Raw genomic sequence first — 21097 nt, forward strand, 5'->3', positions numbered from 1 at the left:
TAAATACCTCATTTAAAATATTACTTCAACATAAAATTGAATTCCTTATGGATAGCTTTGATACTCAAGCTATTTCTACATCAGAGAGATCTGAAGTAATTCATACAGCCAGCATTTATCACGAAAGTGTTCTTTTCTCATAGAACTCCTTCCTACATTTCTTTTTCTTTCTGTAATTACCCAGTTATCAAATAAAGGGGGTGTTAGGTATTTTTGTACCTATGTCCACTATGTATTTTTTTTATTGCATGTGTTTGTTCATTTGATAACTGACCATGGGTCTTTAAGTGATTATTTGGAGGCTATTGGGAGGAGAGAAAGCTTTGTGTGTGTTTAAGTTTATAATGCTGTGGATGATTTCAGTGGGTTGAGATTTCGATGCCATGCACAGGTGGCATTAGATGTCTGCAGGGTACTTTAATAGTCATAAACATGGGCTGCAAAATATTATGATGCATGTTTATGCTATATTTGCAAACTCTGTGAAATCTTGTAGTGACTTGTTTCCTTAATTCCACTGAAAAGCTGTAAAATGTTCAGAATTCAACAATGACTTCATTCTTGTACTGAGGTGTTAGCTTGTTGAATGCAGCCTTTAATATTCAGTTTCTGACTTGGCAAAGCTACTTTAATTTCACTGTTCATAGAAATAAGTGGACGTTTGTCATGGAATATTAAAATACAAAATTTAATGTCTTTTTGTCTGAAAGTTTTGGTATGTAGTGTGTGCTCTTGCCAGCTGTGGTATACAGTGTTTTCACTAAAGAATTTGAACACAGACTCTGACATAATACTAAAAAGGTGTTTGTTATTTTATCCATTAGCTGTAAAAAATATTATAAAATTTATAAACTTTTAATTAAGCAAACAAGGTGCTAAAAATAGAGACATAAACCAGGAGGGTAAGATAAGGCTGCACAGTAATACAGATGAAAGGAAAAACACATTTCTGGTGTTACGTGGATATCATTTCATCCTCATCCTGTATCATGACTGTAGGGACGGAGCTCAGAATCTCAGGATTGGAAGCAGATTATATGCAGCAGCTCCAGGTAGCACAGGGAGGATTAATCAAGTTTGGTTTATACTGCAAAATAATAGTTGATTTGTCGATTTTTAGATTTCTCATAACTTAGGAATGTAGTTTTCTGAAAAACGGCTACTTAAGACAAATCAGTTGGGAACTGATGGCAAATTAAATTAACATTAATTGAATTGTGAACCATTGTTGCTCCTGAGAGGTGCTCTGTAAAACTGTGGAGTGTGATCCTGTGCTACTGAAACCAATGGTAGCTTTTCTGTGGATTTAAGTAGGTGTGGGGTTTGGCTTAGAGCCACTCGAGTTACACTAAGTGGGCCTGTGGCCTAGTTAGAAATGTTTTGTTTAATTCCTTTTGGTGTTAAAGTAGGATTAAAAATAATAGAAATTCTCTGAAGAGTAGGCTGGACTCCTTGACACGTTTAATATATTTGGGCTGAGATGCTGGGTAAGATGAGTTTCATTTTTTAAATTATTATTCGGGTTTCACAGAATGTCAGGGATTGGAATGGACCTCGAAAGCTCATCCGGTCCAGTCCCCCCATGGAGCAGGAACACCCAGATGAGGTTACACAGGAAGGTGTCCAGGCGGGTTGGAATGTCTGCAGAGAAGGAGACTCCACAACCTCCCTGGGCAGCCTGCCTTCTCTGTATCTTCTGTCACCATGGCACCCACCTCGTTCCTCAGTGGGCCTACATTGCCTCTGGTGTTAGTTTTATCTGCCACGGATTGGAAAAAGCTCTTTCTGTTGTCCTTGGCCCCTCTCACCAGGTTTAATTCTAAGGAGGCCTTAGCTTTCCTAGTTGCCTCCCTACACCCTCTGACAACAGCCTTATATTCTCCCCAAGTGGCCAGCCCCTCCTTCCATGATCTAGAAACTCTCCTCTTCCACTTGAGCATACCCAGCAGTCCTGTTGAACCACGCAGGTCTCCTGGTTCCCTTCCTTGACTTCCTATGTGTCAGGATGCTCTGATCTTGTGAAGAGAAAACCACTTGAGCCCCAGACTCTTTTACCATCCGTCCCAAGGCTTTGAAATCTTTTCTCGTTCCCTTCAGACTGCGGGATGCAGCTTCCTCCCCATCTGTCTGGAAGATCAGCTGTGGGTAGTAGTCTGTTGGGTGCACCAGGTTGGGGAGCATCCTGCTGATGTCCCTGATCCGGGCTCCAGGTAGACTGCACACTTCCCTACGATGAGGGTCAACTCTGCACATTGGGCCCTCTGTCCTCAGAAGGGAATTGCCTACTGCAATTACCCTTCTTTCTTTCTTATCTGAGACGGTCTTGAGGCATGGGGTCAACTGCCTCTTTCTCTGTGACCTCGTAGGTGGGCCTTGTACCACATCCTCGCCTACCTCCTCTTCAAGATTCAGGGCCTCAAACCTATTACAGAGGGGCACCTGGGGAAGTTTGGCCCACGGTCCCGAACTGGAACTGGCTTCCCACCCTCGTCATCTTTCCTGTCCCCTACCTCTGCCCGACAGTGACAGGGCAGGGGCTGTCTCAGGTCTTCTCCCTCTGCCTGACAGGGCAAGGGCTTCGTCACCTTTTGGGGGTATCCCCTGGAGCCTCTCTGAGTGGCACGCCAGGGAGTTACTCCGCCAGCCGATTTCCTGTTCACACTCCCTGATGGTCAGACACCCTGTTCGTACTGACTCATCCGAGCTTCAGTCGTATCTTGTTAATATTGGTAAGGCAGAAAGATCTGCTACAAACCAAGAAATCTGGTTTATGGAGTTGTCAGTGTAACGTATGCGTTGACAGAACCGCTTTGACTGACTGGAAGCAAACTTGGAAAAAAGTCTGCTAAATACTGTTTTTTTCTTTCAGGCAAAATCCTGAAACTACATTTGAAGTGTACGCAGAGGTGACCTGTCCAGGAATCAGCTGCGCTGGGAAAGGTACTGCTTACACTTAGTTCTACCTGTTTATTGGCGAAAACTGTTCTTAAGAATTACGTATTGTAAGGTGATGAAGTGTATTTAATATTATGCTGTTCTAGCTTTTAAAGATATCTGAATCACTGGATCTGTGGAATCTTTCATATTTAGGATTAATACGGAGAAATTCTTGCCTCTGTCCATGACGGTGGACAATTTTCTGATTCCTTTGACTGTTTTGCCTTTTTTGTCTTTTAAAATAGAAATAACTCTTCATTAGGTTGAAAAAGTAAATGTGTTTTCACATTTGTATTTGCTGCTTATATAAGAAAAGGGTAGTTTTAAAAGAAAAAATACTCTAAAACTTTTTGTGTAGAATTTATTTTTACTTCCTCTTCCTTTCTTGTCTACACAAGCATTTTTATCCCTTCCTGGAATTCTTCCTTTGAGCAAATCATTTTTAGCTAGAAATAAGGCGTGAATTCAGCTTATGATTTTACCAAACATTGCTATCGAGACATAATTATACAAGTACTTTTCTGTAATATTATTTCTGACAAGTGTTCCTGTGTTTATACTCGAGAAGTCTCATAACCACTGAAACCAACATGTACGTGTATTTGTGATCTCTAAACCCGAGAAACTTGAACAAATAAACAGAAAAAACAAAGGTTGAAATTTGTAATCCTAGAATTTAGTTTGAGATATTGTTTTGTGAGATCAGGCTCGTGAATGTTACAGAAGGGAGGGATGTCAAAATTAAATAATGATGATTAGTCAACATATACTGAAGTAATATCCCTTTTATCTTTTACGAAATGGTCATGTGTGTGTTGTATAGAAGGTATAATGAACCGTTAGGAAGGATTGTTGTATTTTATTGACTGGAAAGCCACTCGTCTCCTTTTATACGTGCAGTTGTTTGTTACAATCAGTGCAAGTCAAAGAGCTGCAAGTCTCTCCTGCCAAAGCCTCCCTAGGAGCCGGGAGCGGAATCCAGCTCTGGCTGTCCTGCTGCTGTCTGCCATCACCACTATGGGATGCAACTGCAGGAGCCCTTTTAATAACTGCGCTTTGTTTCTGCACATCTGACCTGGATTCTAGTGCCAGAAAATCGGAACAAATTTGACCATAAACATTACATTGTACAGTACTAGTGTCTGGGTATAATCTTCTCTTTGAAGTTTGTTTGCATCCCCCTGGAGGGATTAATTCCCTGCTGTGGGAAGGTGGGTTAAAAAGCACAGAAACTACTTTACAGGTTTTTAATTGGAGAATTTAGTATATATTTTGTTCTATAAACCAACTGATTCTGTGGGAGTTTCGCTTAGTTGTATTTTTGGGTTTTTTGTGAGCACTTGTAGGTGCAAAATCTTCAGAAATTGTTTTTAGTGAGTAAAAAAAATGTTTTTACAACTTGTCTATTGTAAAGTTACTAATTCTCTCTGAATAATGTTGTAAAAGATTCTTCCCAACCCATTTTTTTTTATATTTAAGAGGTGCCCTTTATTCTCAGAAGTCTTAGATTTGTATATCTCCAAATATTCTGTCCTCGTGTTCTGAAGGGAGGTGGTGGTTCGGTTCTCCTCAGCATCAACTGCGTGTAACAGCGATGCTGTATCCCAGGCAAGTCACCATTCGAGAAATAGGCCTAGAGACCTCCCTGTAGTCTTCTCTACTTCTTGACCAGCTGTTCTGTGCCATCAGACCAAAAATGCATAAAGCAACTTGTTTTTTTTTATTGGTTCAGGCAGGGTATGTATGTTAAATGGCAAGGAGCCGTTATTGTTAAGAAAAGCCCAATGTATAAAAGGACCGCAAGGAGCAAATTAGCAGGTGTGTTTACAAAAACTATTTCTTCCTGTGTAATGGATCCCAAAATTAACTAAGACAACTGTTTTTGAAGTTTGTGTCTAGTATAATAGTGCTATTGATCACTTACAATGCCCTTAATTCTTATATCAATCTTCTGGTGTGGTCTTGAGGAGAACGAATTGCTCCAGAGCTGTAACAGTCCTGGTGTGGGAGATCGTCTGGCCTGTGGGATGGTAAAACACACCTCTGTTTTGTTTTATTCAGAAGTTTGTGTAGCAAAGGATGTTTTCCATGTGACTGTTAAATATCAACTGCAATTAAAAGCTTTAGTATATTTCATGGTTCACTTGCCCCTGGCTGAAATGGGAGATTGACTTGTGTTCTGAGCTACTGACAGACAATTGTACATTCAATAGCTTTATTGCTCATGTAATTTTTACCAATCTTGCATTAAATGTTTATTTGCTTAGTAACTTTTGAAGTAATGAAAGCAGCATTATCCATTGACTGTCATATAGAATCATGGAATCCTAGGATTATTTAGGTTGGAAAAGACCTTTAAGATCAAGTTTGACTACAAACCAAGTCTGTCACTAAACCATGTCCCTAAGCGGCACGTCTACGCGACTTTTAAACACCTCCAGGGATGGTGACTCAAGCACTTCCCTGGGCAGGCTGTTGCAATGCTTTGTATAGAAGGTTCCCTCTTAGTTACCAAGACAGCTGATTGCAGAAGGAAAAAATCTGTTCTGACCTCCAAGAAAAACATCAATAAACTGGAACCAGTTCAATGAAGGGCCACCAAGATGGGTAAGCAAGCTAGAGCACCTTCACTGTGAGGAGAGGCTGAGAGTGCTGGGCTTGTTGAGCCTGGAGAAGACTTCAGAGACCTGAATAGCAGCCTTCTATACCACGAGGAGTTCAGCAGGATAAGGGGTCCAGGCTCTTCACAGTGGCCTGTGGCTGCAGGCAAGGGGCGGAGACACAGACTGAATGCAGAGGTGTTCGGACTGAATATGGGGAATGTGTTTGCCGTGACAGTCAGGTATCAGACCGGGTCACTTGAAGAGGTTGTGCAACCTCCATCCTTGCGGCTTTTCAAGACCTGACAGGATTGCAGCCTGAATACCTGCTCTGACCTCACACTTGGCCCTTCTTTGAGCAGGAGGTTGGACCAGAGACCTCCCGACGTCCCCTCCAGCCTGAGTTATCCTGTGATCCTAAGATTTGATTCCGAGAAGTGTAAGCTTCAGGAACATCTGGAGGATGTTTTATATTCTTAATAAGGTATGAAGAGAAAACTTGATTGAAACCAAAGAAGTTGAAAAAGCAAAGATCTTTTTTTCCAGTCCAGGCAGAACTCTGCTGAACCACAATGAAATGTATGAACTGAGAAAAGAAACGATCCCTGGATCAGCTCAGCTGTGATCTCTATCCTTTCCCCTCTAGACTGTTTAGAAATAATGATCATCCACGTTCAGCATTGGTGATTTGTGTATTTCTGGCACATTAAATCTTTGGTATGTTGTACAATTCCAGCATTCGTTTGTATCTAAAAGCTGTGTTTGTGCTTTTCTTTCTTATATTCATATACTAACTACTGATGAAATCTTTTAATTTTAAAAGCACTTTATGATCTTAAAACTGCTGAAGATCATTCATCAGAATGTGAGAGATTTAAGGATTTTGCTGGACCTCAGCCAGTGATCCTCAGTTGTTAGATGGGGCTGTGAGAATTGTCGTTGAACTGTCACGCTGTTTGGGTAGGAAAAGAGAATTTGTTAGTCTGAAGTAACCGATCGAAATAGTCTCTAAAGTATGAATATTTGAAAGTAAATGCTTGGAAGAGTAAGACACCCCCCCTACAGCCCTGTCTGGGAGGACATAGCATGCTTTTGTGTGGGGTTTTTGTGTTCTCGCCAAAGCAGACATTATAAAAGTATGTCAAATCTGCAGCTTCACCATGGAGCGTGCCAAAAGGCCTTTCTCTCCAAGGACCTCATCTTTCATCTTTTTGTGAGTGTAGCATAAATTCTTGCTGTGTGTTCAAGGAAAAAGCTAAAATGGTTTAGTTCAGTTAAAGGACTTCTCTCTCTCTTTTTTTTTAAAGCATGGTAAGTTAGAAGCCTAAATGCGATAGCATGGACAAAGTGTAAGTGCATTAGAGTTTAAGAAATGTTCACTGGATTAGTAAAGGAAATGTAGTTTATACTACTTCTTTTATGACAGAATTTAAAAGGTCTTGCTGTAAGACTCTCCGTGTGCTTCTTTCTTTTCTCAAAAACATACCACTAAGTTGAAAAGGGAGATGAATCTTAGAAGGAAACTATTAACTCTGAGGGAGTTTATCATTGTTTGAGAGAAAGGATGAAATTTGCATTTGAATTGGCTCTGAGAGTAGCATGTACTACTAATCTTGTTCCTACTAGAAGCTTGTGAGTAGTTTAAGTACTTCCTTCTTTGCTTTTCATGTTCTAGCCCTGTGCTGTAATAGCCCTTTCTCTCCCTCCCCTCCCCAGCAGATCACGAATGTTATAACTTAAACTGATGGAAGCCCTTTACTCTACCGGCAGAAGCCATGATGTGCTTGGGCCCTAAAATTATTCTACACTTGTCACTACAGTTTCCGTGATAGGACTCGCACAGGTAGAGCTCGCTCGCAGGTTTCTGTCTCTGCAAAATAGCCGTCCTGCTACTCCTTATCGTTATCTTTTTGTCATGTGCTGTAATTTTAGATAATAGAGCAGCACCTCCCAAATAGATGAAGTACTGTCTGGAACATAAACAGAGTTACTGCAGTAGGATTAAGTTAAGAGTTGGTAATTCAAAAGTTACCTGTGCACCTCTCCGAGCAACCTTTATGTTTGAAAGTGAAAACGCTGGTTGAAGTCTGCCTGTTCTCTGCTGAGAAACAGATAACGTACCGAAGGTTTAGGGATAACAAGGAAGTGCAAAATCCATGCCTCCTTCCATTAAGTAAGTGCTCGCTTTTGAACATGCGCTGTAACTCAAGTATCACAAGTTTTCCTATCCCATCTTTACAGCATTATGTTGCTACACCCAACTTCCTAAAGCGGAATTGGGAAAGTAACCAAATCTGAGTAGATAGGTAGCATTTGGGAATTCTGATTCTCTTAAGCTGCTGCTTTGTTTTTCTGTTTCCACTCGATCGCTTTTCTTCTAAGTACAACCAAGGTGGATTTTCACAAAGAACTTACTAGGGCTGCGGTGTCCAGGTCAAACAAGTACCATGGGCTGAACTGCTTTGTCTGAAGACAGTTCACCTTTTGGCTTTTACAGTATAAATGAAATACGTAACTCAGATTTGAAGAGAAAAATATTAGAATCTGTCATATTGTGAGTCATCATAAATTTTATCTAACACATTTTGTAGGTGTGTTCTTAGCTGATGATAGATTTAATAAAAGCCCAAAAGGTTAACATCAAGTATAGCTGAATGTTCTGCCGTTTCTCTAAGATATTTTGTGGGAAGAGGTCTGTTGTTGGTCCTTTTTACTTCATGCTTTAACTACTTCTGTCTACAGTCTTTTCTATTTCCCATGTATTTACTGGTCTGCACTAGATTGCTACTGCTGGCTCTGTTTAACTAGACAGAAAAATTCAGAAAGTCTCACTCACAAGACTTTAAACTCTTTTGTTGATTTATATTTTTTAAAGGAGCTTGACATCTTCATCAAGTTCACAGTGGGCCTGCTTTGTTTGCTTTCTCTTGAATGCTTGATAAGATTTTTCTTCTATTGTTTTGTGCAGCAAGGACAGAACTTGCCATGGCTGAGGTGGTTTTTTTGTAAATCCACAATATGGTCATTGTCTGCTGCTGAATAATTGTGACTGCTTTTTGTACAACCAGAACTAAGGCTTTGGCTGTGAACAGATTCCTTCTTAGCGTGAAAAGAGACTAATCCATGTAAATACAGCCCCAAAATAAAGCTTTACAGAAAAAGGGAAAGGCTGCTAAGCAGGAGGGCAGAGGTCAGCAATTTAACCTTTAACCTAACAAATAAGAAGCATGAAAGTTCCCGAATTGGTTTACAAAGGCAAGCTCCTGTGATCTGTCAGTTTTTCTTTTCACGATAGAGTTGGGTGAGAAAACTGACTGACAGCTAGTGCCTTTTTAACTGCAGGTTGAAATTAACTGCTAAACTGAAACTTTTTAGGGAGGTTTTTTAGTGGTTTTGAACAAATTATTTCCATTCACTAGCGGTACTTACAGTTTTCCTTGAATTTATAGAGGAGGTTGGTCCTTGTTCTTTTTAAAGAGTTCTAGTGACTCAATTTAGATAGCAAGCACTACTGAAACGTTTCATATTCCAGCATTTGAAGCAGTTAAGAGTTGGATGGTGCACTTGTTGCTGTTAACCCTGTGGATGTGCTCCTTTAGGAGCAGGGATGTGCTCCTTTAGGAGCAGGGCTGTGCTCCTTTAGGAGCAGGGCTGTGACTGCACTAACTGCAAAGACACTGCACTCGGAGTACAGTCCAAAAGTTGCTGTTGAAGGGGGAGCGTCATTCTCAGTCACGAAATTTTCCGAGGTGGTTTGTTCTTATTTAATCACAACAGGTAATCTAATTAATGAGTGTTAACTTTTGCTCAAAGCTTAATGCTTCTGCAATCAGCTGTTAATCTAGATACAGACATTTCCGTAAAGAACATTTAATTAGATTGTCATTCAGATGAAAAAGAAACAAAGTAGTAATGACTTTCAAGTAGACTCCCTGTAGATTAAGAACAGCTTTTTCTTTTTTTCTCTCCCTGATGTTGTAAGCGCCACCCCAGAAATGACAGACATTGGGGCCATGCGCAGTTGTACTGACGCTCCCTGTGAGGGTCTTCAATAGAAATATTGGAGTTTAGAGATTGTGTCCGTGTTTAGTCTGTTGACACGTAGGTCAGTACTCCTGTAATGTGGAAGCAAAGCAAATTTGGTAAAGCGAAAGATGAACTAGATGTGCCCCCTTGTCCTATTGCTGATGCCTGGGAGAAGAGCCCAATCCCCACCTGGCTAGAACTGCCCTTCGGGTAGTTCTAGAGAGTGCTGAGCTCACCTCTAAGCCTCCTCTTCTCCAGACTAAACAAGCCCAGCTCCCTCAGCCTCTCCCCATAGGGCTTGTGTTCAAGTCCCTTCCCCAGCCTTGTTGCTCTTCTCTGGACCCGCTCCAGCACTTCAGTCTCTTTCCTGACCTGAGGGCCCAGAACTGAACACAATACTCCAGGTGTGGCCTCCCCAATGCAGAGCACAGGGGAAGGATCACTGCCCTTGTCCTGCTGACCACGCTGTTTTTGATACAGGACAGGATCCCGTTGGCCTTCTTGGCCACCTGGGCACACTGTTGGCTCATGTTGAGCTTCCTGTCCATTAGTCCCCCCGAGGTCCCTTTCTGCCTGGCTGCTCTCCAGCCACTCTGTGCCCAGCCTGGAGCGCTGCAGGGGGTTGTTGTGGCCAAAGTGCAGGACCTGGCACTTGGCCGTGTTGAACTTCATCCCATTGGAATCGGCCCATTTTTCCAGTCTATCCAGATCCCTCTGCAGAGCCCTCCTGCCTTCCAGCAGGTCCACACTCCCTCCCAACTTGGTGTCATCAGCAAATTTGCTGATTATGGTTTCAATGCCCTCGTCTAAATCACCAATCAAGATGTTAAACAGGACTGGAGCCAACCCTGACCCCTGGGGACACCACTAGTGCCTGGCCGCCAGCTGGATGCAGCCCCATTCAGCAGCACTCTCTGGGCACGGCCCTCCAGCCAGTTCTTGACCCAGCAGAGAGTGCACTGGTCCAAGCCATGGGCTCCCAGCTTTTGCAGCTGTAAGGCACATTCTAATCATAAAGAACTGTATTATGTTCTGTCGACATGCTGACATCCTCACTCTTTGTGAACGTGATGCATGACCTGCTTTGCCCGGATTCCCCGCCTGGGGCGGGCAGAAGGCATGCTGAGGGCCGCCGCTGAACCCCGGCTCATGGGGAAGGAGGATTTTGGCCCTGCTGGGACTACCAAGTTTGGATAAACCACTTGTCAAGATTCCAAATGCTGACAGATAATTTGGTCTTGAGAAGATGATTTTTCTGTCTTTTCTAGATGGAAACACCTTTCAATGTACTTGTTAATCGGGCTTATTTCATGGAAGAGTGGAATAGAAACCACAGGCTAATATATTGATCCTATCACATCCAATTTTATCTAGAGGTGATATTTGCACATGAAAAAATGTTATAGATATGTTTATTTTGCTTTATTGTGATTAATGTCCTTCTACACTAAAGCTAATATTATGTTTGTCCTGTGTATTTGTTGCACTTACTTAATGACTTAAATGCCTCACTCGTGTTTGCGATAATCTATCATCTTCTTTTGTACACAGTGGTGTTAAAAATGGTTTTGATTATGGTTCGAGAAAATTTCCTTGTAAATTATTAACTAAAGATACATACCACTTCAGGGTAGCGTGGATTCCGTCAGTACAATGTAATTAAAGAGCTCTTACGGATATTTTCTGCTGTTGAACGAGGAGGATATAGCTTTGTGTGTACCTTGGCAGTATTCATAGCCAGAAATAGACGTAGCGAGCAAACAGAATTATTTTACTTGTTCAATAATTTGTTCTTTCATAAATTGTAGAGGTTAAATTAGCAGAACCTCACAATTTGCCGTCTCTCTTGCATGGAGATGGCAAAAAGCATGGTTTGTTGCACTTACAAATACCAAGTGTGGCATCCAGTAGTACAGTAATTACAACACTTTGCATGTTGATGTATTTCTTGATTGCTTTACTCTGGATATGGGATTGGGGCCTTCAGTAAATCATCTTGAAGCAGTTCTGTATCTAGACTAAATCCTTGGAATACAGCGCGGATCACATGGACCATTAAAATGGAGTATTGACATGTTTTTAAAATAGTCATGCATCTCAATTTTGTTTATCTGAAAGTTTTAAAAACCTAATGACCTCATTGCAGCTTGGCTATAATTACCATGTTTAAACTTCTATGCATTTTTTAGTTTAAACAGCCTTTGTGCTTTTTTTAAACCAAAAGAAAATTAATGAGAAGAGACAAAGAGACATCAAAGAGGTTTTCCCTCTGATTGCAGTGTTAGAAGTTTTGCCTGAAAATAGGTTACATTTCTTCTGTTTTCAGCTGAATCCTCATTAACTTTACATTTTAATGATGTCCAGAGCAAATTATACGATTATGGTAGATGCCTTAAAGGGAAGCTTAAAGGACACCTTTTGAATGTTTGTTTCTTTATTGGTGGCAGTATTTGCAGCAGTATTATAAACAGTGTTAGAATGCTGAAAGTAATCCCAAAACATAGCAGAAAAATTGTCCATTTTTGCCATATGTGTAGTCTAAGTATCTTCATTTAATATTTAACGCAAGTGGAGCATGTTGGGGGGATATCTTCATAGAAGAAAAATGTAAATCATGGCCCTTGAAAGAGTTTACAAATCACTTCTGTGTCTTACAATCGGCTTAATTTATAATGATAAAATAAAATGGGGAAGATGATTGCAGTGTTAATAAAGTGATAGCTTGTATTTGTACAATGACATAAAACATTATTGGGGCAACTTGATGGAATTGCAGTTTGATCAACGTAGGGGACACCATGAGCAGCAGTTCTGTGTTCTAATGCTCCTTTCCTACTAAAAATGAGGATTCCATAACTGACTTTTTAGATGGAGGTTATTTCAAATGCAGCAACAAGAGCTTGTGTCTGGTGCACCTTCAACAAGGTTAACTGGAATCGGCAATAGCTTGAATGGAAGTTGGACAGTTGAGAATCCAGGTAGTTCAAGATAATCTTATGAAACAAAAACATATTAAAAATAATCGCAACCGCTCTCCCAGAAAGTATATAAATTCTATATTAACCTTGTTTTTCTGTTCCCCTTCCCCTCACACCTTTGCCGCTCTGGTGAGAAGTGAGGCTGCTGCTGCCCTGTCCGGACTCTTGGTGTCTGTGCTTTATGAACAGAACCTTTGATTTTCTTGCGCCGCACTCTAATCCATAAACTAAACTTTTGGGAGGTGTGATCATGGCAAAGGGGTGGGAAGAAGCAGCAGGAGTGTCCCCAAGCTCAGTCACCTGCTGTGAGGTGTTCTTGAGAGCTCCGGTCTGCAGTCATGACTAGCGAAACAATCCTTGGAGTTCTGAGAATTCCACCTTAAGGGTCCTACCGTTTTATGATCTCGTCTTCCACTGAAATTTGTATAGCTTTTTCGCATCTTGGCATATGTACACATACATTCATATGTATCTGAATTTTCCCCCTAATTAATAATTTTGCTGTAGAAACCTGTCAGAAATCTGGATCATCAGGACTGCGCAGGAGCTCTGGCAGCCCCAGGCTGTGCGTCCTGCGTGGTGTGCTCAGCTGAGCTCTAGTTTGAAAGAGGTTTGAGTCTTTCCGATGTTTGACACTCTGAAAAGAGCTTTTGAAAGTGGTGGTTTAAGTAAGTTCCTAGTTTAGCTTAAATCTTTTAGCTTTGATGCCTTCTAATGTAACTTTGGTTTGAAGAACCAAAGAAAAAGAAGTTGAGTGCAATTTCCTACCTCTTTCGCACCTTCATTTTGTAATTATAGGAGAATTTACAGTAACTTAATCTTTAGTTGAGATGCTTGATAAAAATACTGATTATTAAGCTCTAGCTGACAAAGATGTGTATGTTATTTCTTTGGCACGCAGGATTTTGTATAGGATCCTATTAGCACTGACAACCCGACACGTTCTTCCTGGTAACTTCTGCAAGTATTTGCAGTGTGGCTATTTCCAGGCGGTTGTGTTAATGACAGCCAAGGCTGAAACATTCCAGTCATTCATACCCTGTCCTCCCTTTCTCATACGTGTTTCTCTGCTCAGTGTTTTTGCCTTATTTCGTTTGCTTTGTTGTGGTCAATTCAGCCAGTATAATAGCAAAGGCATTGGCTCTTTTTTTTTCTTTAATAAAGAGTTATGTTAGAGATATACTATAACAGAGATAAGAGCTATTTATGTCCTAAGCTATTGATTTTTAATTAATGTTGCCTGGGCTCATACATGTTGGCAGAATTGCTAACAGCTTGTGGCATTTTTTAATTCACATCTTCTTTTTTGGTATTTTGACAGTGTCATTCATATCTTATGAAAAAGTACCTCGTCAGGTTAAATGTGTTAAAACACCGAGGGGGGAAAAAAGGAGAGAATGGAACATAGGGCTGCCTAGAAACCTTGATCCATTGCCAAAGTATTTAAACAATTTAGTGTTTTGGTTTTCTAGCTCCAAGCTGCTTCTCAAATCCCTTGCTAATTAATCCAGTTAATTCTTTGTAGACTAACTGTATGCAGCGCTTTTTCTTGTGCCTCCATCGCCGAGAACCCTGTTTTGTTTGAAGCAAACCTAAGCCCTGTTATAAAGGTTGTAGTAATAAAGTGAGTACTTGCAGATGTAAATACAGTGTTTTGAGCCTATTTAAAAGGAGTTGTTTGTGTGTGTAACTTCTAATTTAATCTTTCACTTTAAAAATTAAATATATATGCTTGTATAAAAAGATGGAGAGAACTTTGTCATTAGTTTGATCGTTTACAAAAAGGCAGTGGAGCCTCTGTGGAACAATTATGGTGTGAAGTATTTGTGTTGTGATATTACAATTAGTGATAAATGTTTATTTTGCAACAAGTGAATTACTGTAAATGCTGTTTGCTTCTATGCGCCAGAGTGGATTATTAGTTACAGGACAAATAAGAGTTTAACGGCAAAATGAGTTTTTAGAGTGACCTGTTGATAGTTTGTACTCTAATGAAGAGAATTCAAAGATGATGTGAATTCAGAACTGGAGCTTAGAAGCCCGATTAGCCATAGTATGAGACAATGAGAACAGAGTGTCATTCACACTCCTCCAGGTGTGCTCGCTGTGCTGAAAGCAGCCATGGCTCCTGGGCTCGCTGGTAGTGTTCGAGATTGCTGAAAACCGCTTCCCCTCCTCGTACACCGAGCAGTGTGAGGACGGGACTGTGGGCGCTGACACCAGTGATGGCTCCACCAGCACTGTGGGAGAAACTAAACTGGGGGAGTGCGGTCTGGACGATCGGGTAGTGAGGTGGACTGCGAAGTGGCTGAAGGGGAGAAGCCAGAGAGTTGTGGTCAATGGGATGGAGTCCAGTTGAGGCCTGGATCTAGTGCAGTGCCTCAGGGGGCAGTGCTGGGGCTTCAGTATATTCATCGATGACTTGGACGAGGGAATAGGGTGACTGTCAGCAAGTTTGCTGATGACACCCGCTCCTCGGGTCCTTTGTCCTCCTGATAGATCTGCATGTCAGCACCATGGGGGCCAGTGACCATCTGCACTTCAGCACCTATGGATCAGCCTGTGGAGAGAAGAAGGTGCAAGTGGATTAAAGCTGCATTTTTAGGTTACCTTTGGAGTTGGTAGTGAAGGAAAAAATTGTTCTCAGCGAATCTGCTAAGGGTGGACAGATTGAAAAGAATTGGAAAAGCTCTTGAGAAAGCCTGAAAGTGTAGTTAGGAGTTTGTTGTGTAATACAGCTTGGCAAGGAAAAGAGAAAGGAAATTAATAAATTGCTAGTTTAATGTATACATGGTACGTATACTTTGCTTTGCTTTCTGTTTCAATGCCATCTGAATAACTGAAGCGTCCTGAAATAAACAGAGATGCAATAACAGAAATTTTGAAGCCGTCAAATCCCCAAATGGTTCGAAGAGCTTGTTTTCTGTGGAATCTGGTACTGCCGTGAGGGAGATCCCCGTCAGAGCCGCTGTTTGCGCGGAGCAGTGTCGCTGGGAGCTGGTGGTTCCCAACTAAAGGAACACGTGGTAACTTTGAAGCTGAAAACAGTTTGAGACTGTCAATATTGAAAGTATGAAAGTAAGGTCAGAGTTTTAAACATTATAAAGTTACATAGCTTGAGGCCTAGAAATCAGGATTCTCTGTTGCATGAGTAACAAAGGAGGGATTCTCTGTGTAGTTCAGACAATTATACCGTTGCTGAAGAGTCGGGTGTTTTTCCTCTTGTAGTCCAGCACTTCAAGAACGTGTGGTTGGCTGGAACACTTTTGTTCCAAGTGCTTTTTGATTCAGTTCAGACGAAACCTGAAATGTGGCGGTCCGTATAACGGTGAATGTATTTCTGCAGTACTTGTATATATTTGCCTACTACTAATGTGTCTGTCGGAACTGATGACGTTTGGTGAATTTTGGAAAGAGGTAGAAGAGAAGTTGGAGGACTGCAGTGTGTTTCTTTGAGGTTTGCAGCCAGGGAGGGCTTGCCAGCTGCTGCGGAGGGCAGGGGCTGTCACCAGGCAACTCGGCTGCCTCGCAGCAGACGTACAAAGAGGCAGGAGAGCAACCCATTCAGTATTCACGGCCCGAGCTCTTGGAACATATCTCTATTAAATTTATAGAGTGCTGGAAAGGTTACGAGAAAAAAATATACTGATCAAACGCAAATTAAACAAATTACTAAAAACAAAAAAAGCCTACTTAAGGTAGGTGTTCCTACTCAACTTCTGCATTTAAACACTTTTGTGTAATTATTACAGGCAACCTGTAAAATGTTTCAAAACACTTTGTATTTAATTTCATAAGCCAGGCTTTGTGGATTTCTTGAACATTGGAGTAGGATGTTACCTAATTGTATTTTTTGCATGTTTCAGCTGCTGTGTAGTTTACTGACTAGAATTACAGGGGAAAAAAAGAATTAAAACCATAACCCATTCAAAATTTGTGCCTATCAGGCCTCCTGGAGTTTGGCTTAGATTTCCAGTAACACTAAATTTCTGGGTTGGCTGAAGAACAGATGGTTATGAAGAGAAATATCCCCTTAAGTGCATAGTAAAGCAAACTCAAAAGATTCATCAACCGTGCTTTAATGTGGACTTGAGGTATCACCAAGGTAATTAACCATTGCGTATAAAAGATCTGAAGACCTCAAATGAAGACGGGAGAAACATGTAACAAACAAGACTTGAAATAAGTACTTTTTGTCTTCTGATTTTCATCTCTGTGGTTTCAGTTTGAGCTCTGTCCTATGCATCCCCTTTTTATAGTTCTAGCTTTAGTTATATCAGCGTTTTCTGCTCTTCTTCGTAAGGAAATAATTCTGAGTTTTCTGATCACCAAAGACATCTTATGCCTTCTAATATCGCCCTATTCTGTTAGTGGAGGAGAAGTTAATCCATACTGTTATACCACAGGTTTTTTAAAAACTGATTTCTTACTATGGATGAAACAAAAGGAGTTAAGGATTTAATACAGAGGTAATTCCCCAACCGCATTTCAAATATTGAACATGCTATGCTTGCAACGCAACTGTTCCACAACTTCCATTAAAAGAACTGATAAAACTTTTCATTGAACCTGGCACCATTCCATGTAGGAATCCAAGAGTGTAAATAATAGCAGTTGAAGATGGAACATGTTACCTTATGAAAGAGTCTGACTCGTCACAGAATCCCAGAATGTCAGGGATTGGAAGGGACCTGGAAAGCTCACCCAGTGCAATCCCCCCATGGAGCAGGAACACCCAGATGAGGTTACACAGGAAGGTGTCCAGGCGGGTTGGAATGTCTGCAGAGAAGGAGACTCCACAACCCCCTGGGCAGCCTGGGCCAGGCTCTGCCACCCTCACCAGGAACAAGTTTCTTCTCACCTTTAAGTGGAACCGCCTGTGTTACAGTTTGAACCCATTACCCCTTGTCCTATCATTGGTTGTCACCGAGAAGAGCCTGGCTCCATCCTCCTGACACTCACCCTTTATATATCTGTAAACATGAATGAGTCCCCCCTCAGTGTCCTCTTGTCCAGCTCCAGAGCCCCAGCTCCCTCAGCCTTTCCTCACACGGGAGATGCTCCACTCCCTCCAGCATCTTGGTGGCTGCGCTGGACTCTCTGCAGCAGTTCCCTGTCCTGCTGGAACTGAGGGGCCACAACTGGACACAAGATTCCAGGTGTGGTCTCCCCAGGGCAGAGCAGAGGGGCAGGAGAACCTCTCTGACCTACTGACCACCCCCTTCTAACCCACCCCAGGTCCCATTGGCTTCCTGGCCACAAGGGCCCAGTGCTGGCTCATGGTCACCCTGCTGTCCCCAGGACCCCCAGGTCCCTTTCCCCTACGCTGCTCTCTAACAGGTCATTCCCCAACTTATGCATAACTTTTCCAATATCCTTTTACTTAACATGTGTTGGATCTAGACTCTGACACATGCGTTTTCTTTAATACGTTGCTTCTTGATCTGCTGTGTTACAACGTCGTGCTGTAGAAGGGGAGAGCTGATGTTCTGTGGGATTTGACTGACTTCATGCCAGGAGAGATGTGAAATACAATATTAACTGGACCAACTCTTCGCATTTTGTGGTTATGTTTGCATTATCGTTTAGATCAGGGCTAACTTCAGTTTATTCTGGAGAACTGTATATAGCCCTAAGTAAAAAATTCCACGAGGAAGTTGTAGCTTAACTTGCTTTATTTTGGAAGGATTTTTAATGAATGTATGTAAGACGGTGCTGACCGCTGCCTGGGAACGTTTTGCTCCTCACAGCCTGTCTGGCTCTTGATGTGTTAATAATATAAAAACAATTATGGAAATCATGGTGATTTGCTGAATGTGTTCTGGTTTTCTCCCTTCCTGTTTCCTATGATGTATATTTTATGTTGCCTTTGCTCTCAGTTTTTCCCGCTTTTGGATCACTTTACTGAACTCTGAACAGCAGTTTGTGTGTGAGTTGCAGACCTTATATTCGGTTTCTAGATAAAGCTCTTGTGAAAAGCATTTTTGTGTTACCAGTGAGGTTTTTGGCACTTGCTCTGACTTGAATTCCTTTTCATTTTAGAAGGATTGCAGCTATAAAGACCTTACATAATTTTCACTGTATTTTTCAATTTGGGATTAGTATATGTGAAGGATTTATAGGCAGTATGGATTAAATTGCCTGACTTTTATCAGAAGAAACGGGTTAGTATGTATTGGGTGTGTGTGACTAACTGTGGGAAGTATGTTCTGATAGTCTTTTGAAGAACTTCCCTGGTTTGATAATTTCCATGCACTTCAAATACAGAGCAGTTTGAGTTCCGCTACTTGTAGAAGTAATTAAGCATCCCTCTTCTAAAAGCAAAACTCTTCACTCCATGGCGTAAGAGAAGTTGAGAGTAAAAGAGCAGCATAGTTACACTAATATGCCATTGTAGCATGTTCCCATCCTGTCATCTGGAAAATTAAATCAGGTTGCAGCATGGATTAACATCTAGACTTGTGAGGAGGGGAAGGTAGTGTCTTAAATGCCATGAAATTGAACAATGGGATTATAAAGTTCACAGCTAATTTCAATATTCTCCTGTATTTGTCTTTTTGTTGAACAGGATTCTGTAGAGAGAGGCAGTAATAGGTCTTAGAACTTGGAAACATTCGCATATTTACTAAAATACTCACAATAATATCTTGATTATGATTGAGTAATCAATACACTATAGTGCACAGATGTGAGGTAGAATCTCTGCAGCTGGAGGGAAGAGCTGAATGTGTTAGCGATGGAGACTGTATTCAGCTCGTGTGCATCAGTGGTCTGCGTCGTCCCCTGGCTGGTACCTGCGCGGAATCCGCGGGCTGCCGTGGCCGCGCAGGAGAGCTTCACTCTCATCCCCCTCGGCCGCGCTGGCGCAGCTTTGTGAGCGGGTACGCGCCTGCAGAGCTTCATGCTCTGTACTTTGCCTGCTTGTGTTCATGTAGAAGGGTTTACTCATACGCATATATAAACTTTGATATATTGTGTATGCAGTTGTGTGCGTGTAATGGTGAAATGGCCAAAATAAGCATTTGATTGTCTGGGAAAAGTTAAGCTAGAAAGTTTATTAACATGCAGTCTTGCTGTATTTCTAATGTAAAAAGAATACACCTGAATGAAAAGTTTGCATCTGCTAGCAACGGGATCGCCAATCAAGGGAATTCTTACTGGAGTAAACTTTGCCAATGGGAAATTTTGGGTGGGACTGTTGTGCACTAGCGGTGTGTGGTGCCGGGGCCACAAGAACCACCGTTCCCATCAAGCCTGAGCCCAGCGCAGTGGGACGGAGCAGGAGAGGCTGCGTGTGTGTGTGCATGTGTGCGCCTGTGTGTGCCTGTTACTTCATTCAAATTGTGGATATATATTTTTTGTTTTCTAGGGAGCATAGCGTAATGTTACTACAAAGTAATTTTGGGTGTTTGTAACGTGGTATCACTGCAGGCTCGTGCGGAGGTTAATGGATGCGGTGTCTGCAGCTGGTTATCCAACTGCAAACAAAATCTCGGTGCATTTGGGAACCACTTCCCGGGGACAAGCCTGGCTGGCAAATTGCAGCCAGAAAGATATTGCACAAGGTAACAGCCTAAAGCACAGTGCAGCACCAGGACATAAAATAATTTCTATATAAATATATATTTGCATATACGTGTGTGTGTGTACACATGGATATTTATGGTTTCATACGTTTTGTGTGTGTGTTTTATAGACAATTTTTGTCTTTCTGGAGGAGGGTAAAGGGAGAGCCTTGAAAAGTCCTTCCCTGCTCTTATCAACACAGCAGCCTCAGCTGCCCTCCTTGGATCCCCTGCCAGGGTTGCTATCATCTTCTGATCAAATATTAATGTGTGATTCTCTGCTTGCTCACTAATCCAAAGCCAATTAATATTATCTGTCAATTATTTACAGATCCTGAGGTGCGGAGGCAATTCCCAGAGGACTACAGTGACCAGGTTTGGAATGCGTAATTAATTTTTTACATGACAAAATTTATTTCAGGGTTGTTCAACATATTATTGCTGCTCTTTTTACTGAAAGAGATAAATGCATTCTTAGAAAGAAAAAGAAGCTGTAATTAGGAGCAGAAGGATAAAAACATTTTCACATTTACAGCAGAAAATAGAAGGATTTTGGATCTCATAAGATCGTTTTACAATCTAGTTTTTACAAGCGAACATGAGAGTGGGAAGGAAAATTTATTAATAAATTTCACTTTTTGCCTTCAGGTGCCACAGCCTGCGGTTCATTTGGCAGTCCCGACCCGACTGTCTGAGGGGTTTATAGCTGTATTAAACTGGGCACCTGGCACTGCAGTACATTTTTAAAATTCCTGCCTGCTCATGCAGTCTCTAATCTGTTTCAAAAGGATGGTCAAAAATATGAAGGTGCAGGTAGAACACCCAGGTATTTATCACTGAGTTTATACACGTGGATTGGGTCTGGAATTTTTCCGGGATCACGAGCTGACTTTGCAGCGACCACGTCCCGGTTGCTGGTGTCTCGGTGTCCCGGGGGTGTCCCGGGGGGTCTCTCCGGACTGGGGTTCAGGCCCCACTCGTGTTGTCAGCA

At 41.6% G+C, this 21097-nt stretch overlaps 1 protein-coding gene across 15 annotated transcripts in view; it reads left to right on the plus strand.

Moving 5' to 3' along the window:
* The window catches only part of DENND1A (DENN domain containing 1A), a 137571-nt gene that overhangs the window by 2403 nt on the left and 114071 nt on the right, over window positions 1-21097 (plus strand). For 14 of the 15 annotated variants that reach the window (XM_065035433.1, XM_065035434.1, XM_065035435.1 and 11 more), the window contains exons 2-3: window positions 2870-2940; window positions 20438-20481. In XM_065035433.1, coding sequence (XP_064891505.1) covers window positions 2870-2940; window positions 20438-20481 — 115 coding nt within the window. The remainder of the gene's footprint in view (window positions 1-2869; window positions 2941-20437; window positions 20482-21097) is intronic. The other variant, XM_065035447.1, reaches the window with a different exon arrangement.

Source organism: Columba livia, chromosome 19 (assembly GCF_036013475.1).
Source record: "Columba livia isolate bColLiv1 breed racing homer chromosome 19, bColLiv1.pat.W.v2, whole genome shotgun sequence".
Taxonomy (NCBI): Eukaryota; Metazoa; Chordata; class Aves; order Columbiformes; family Columbidae; genus Columba; species Columba livia.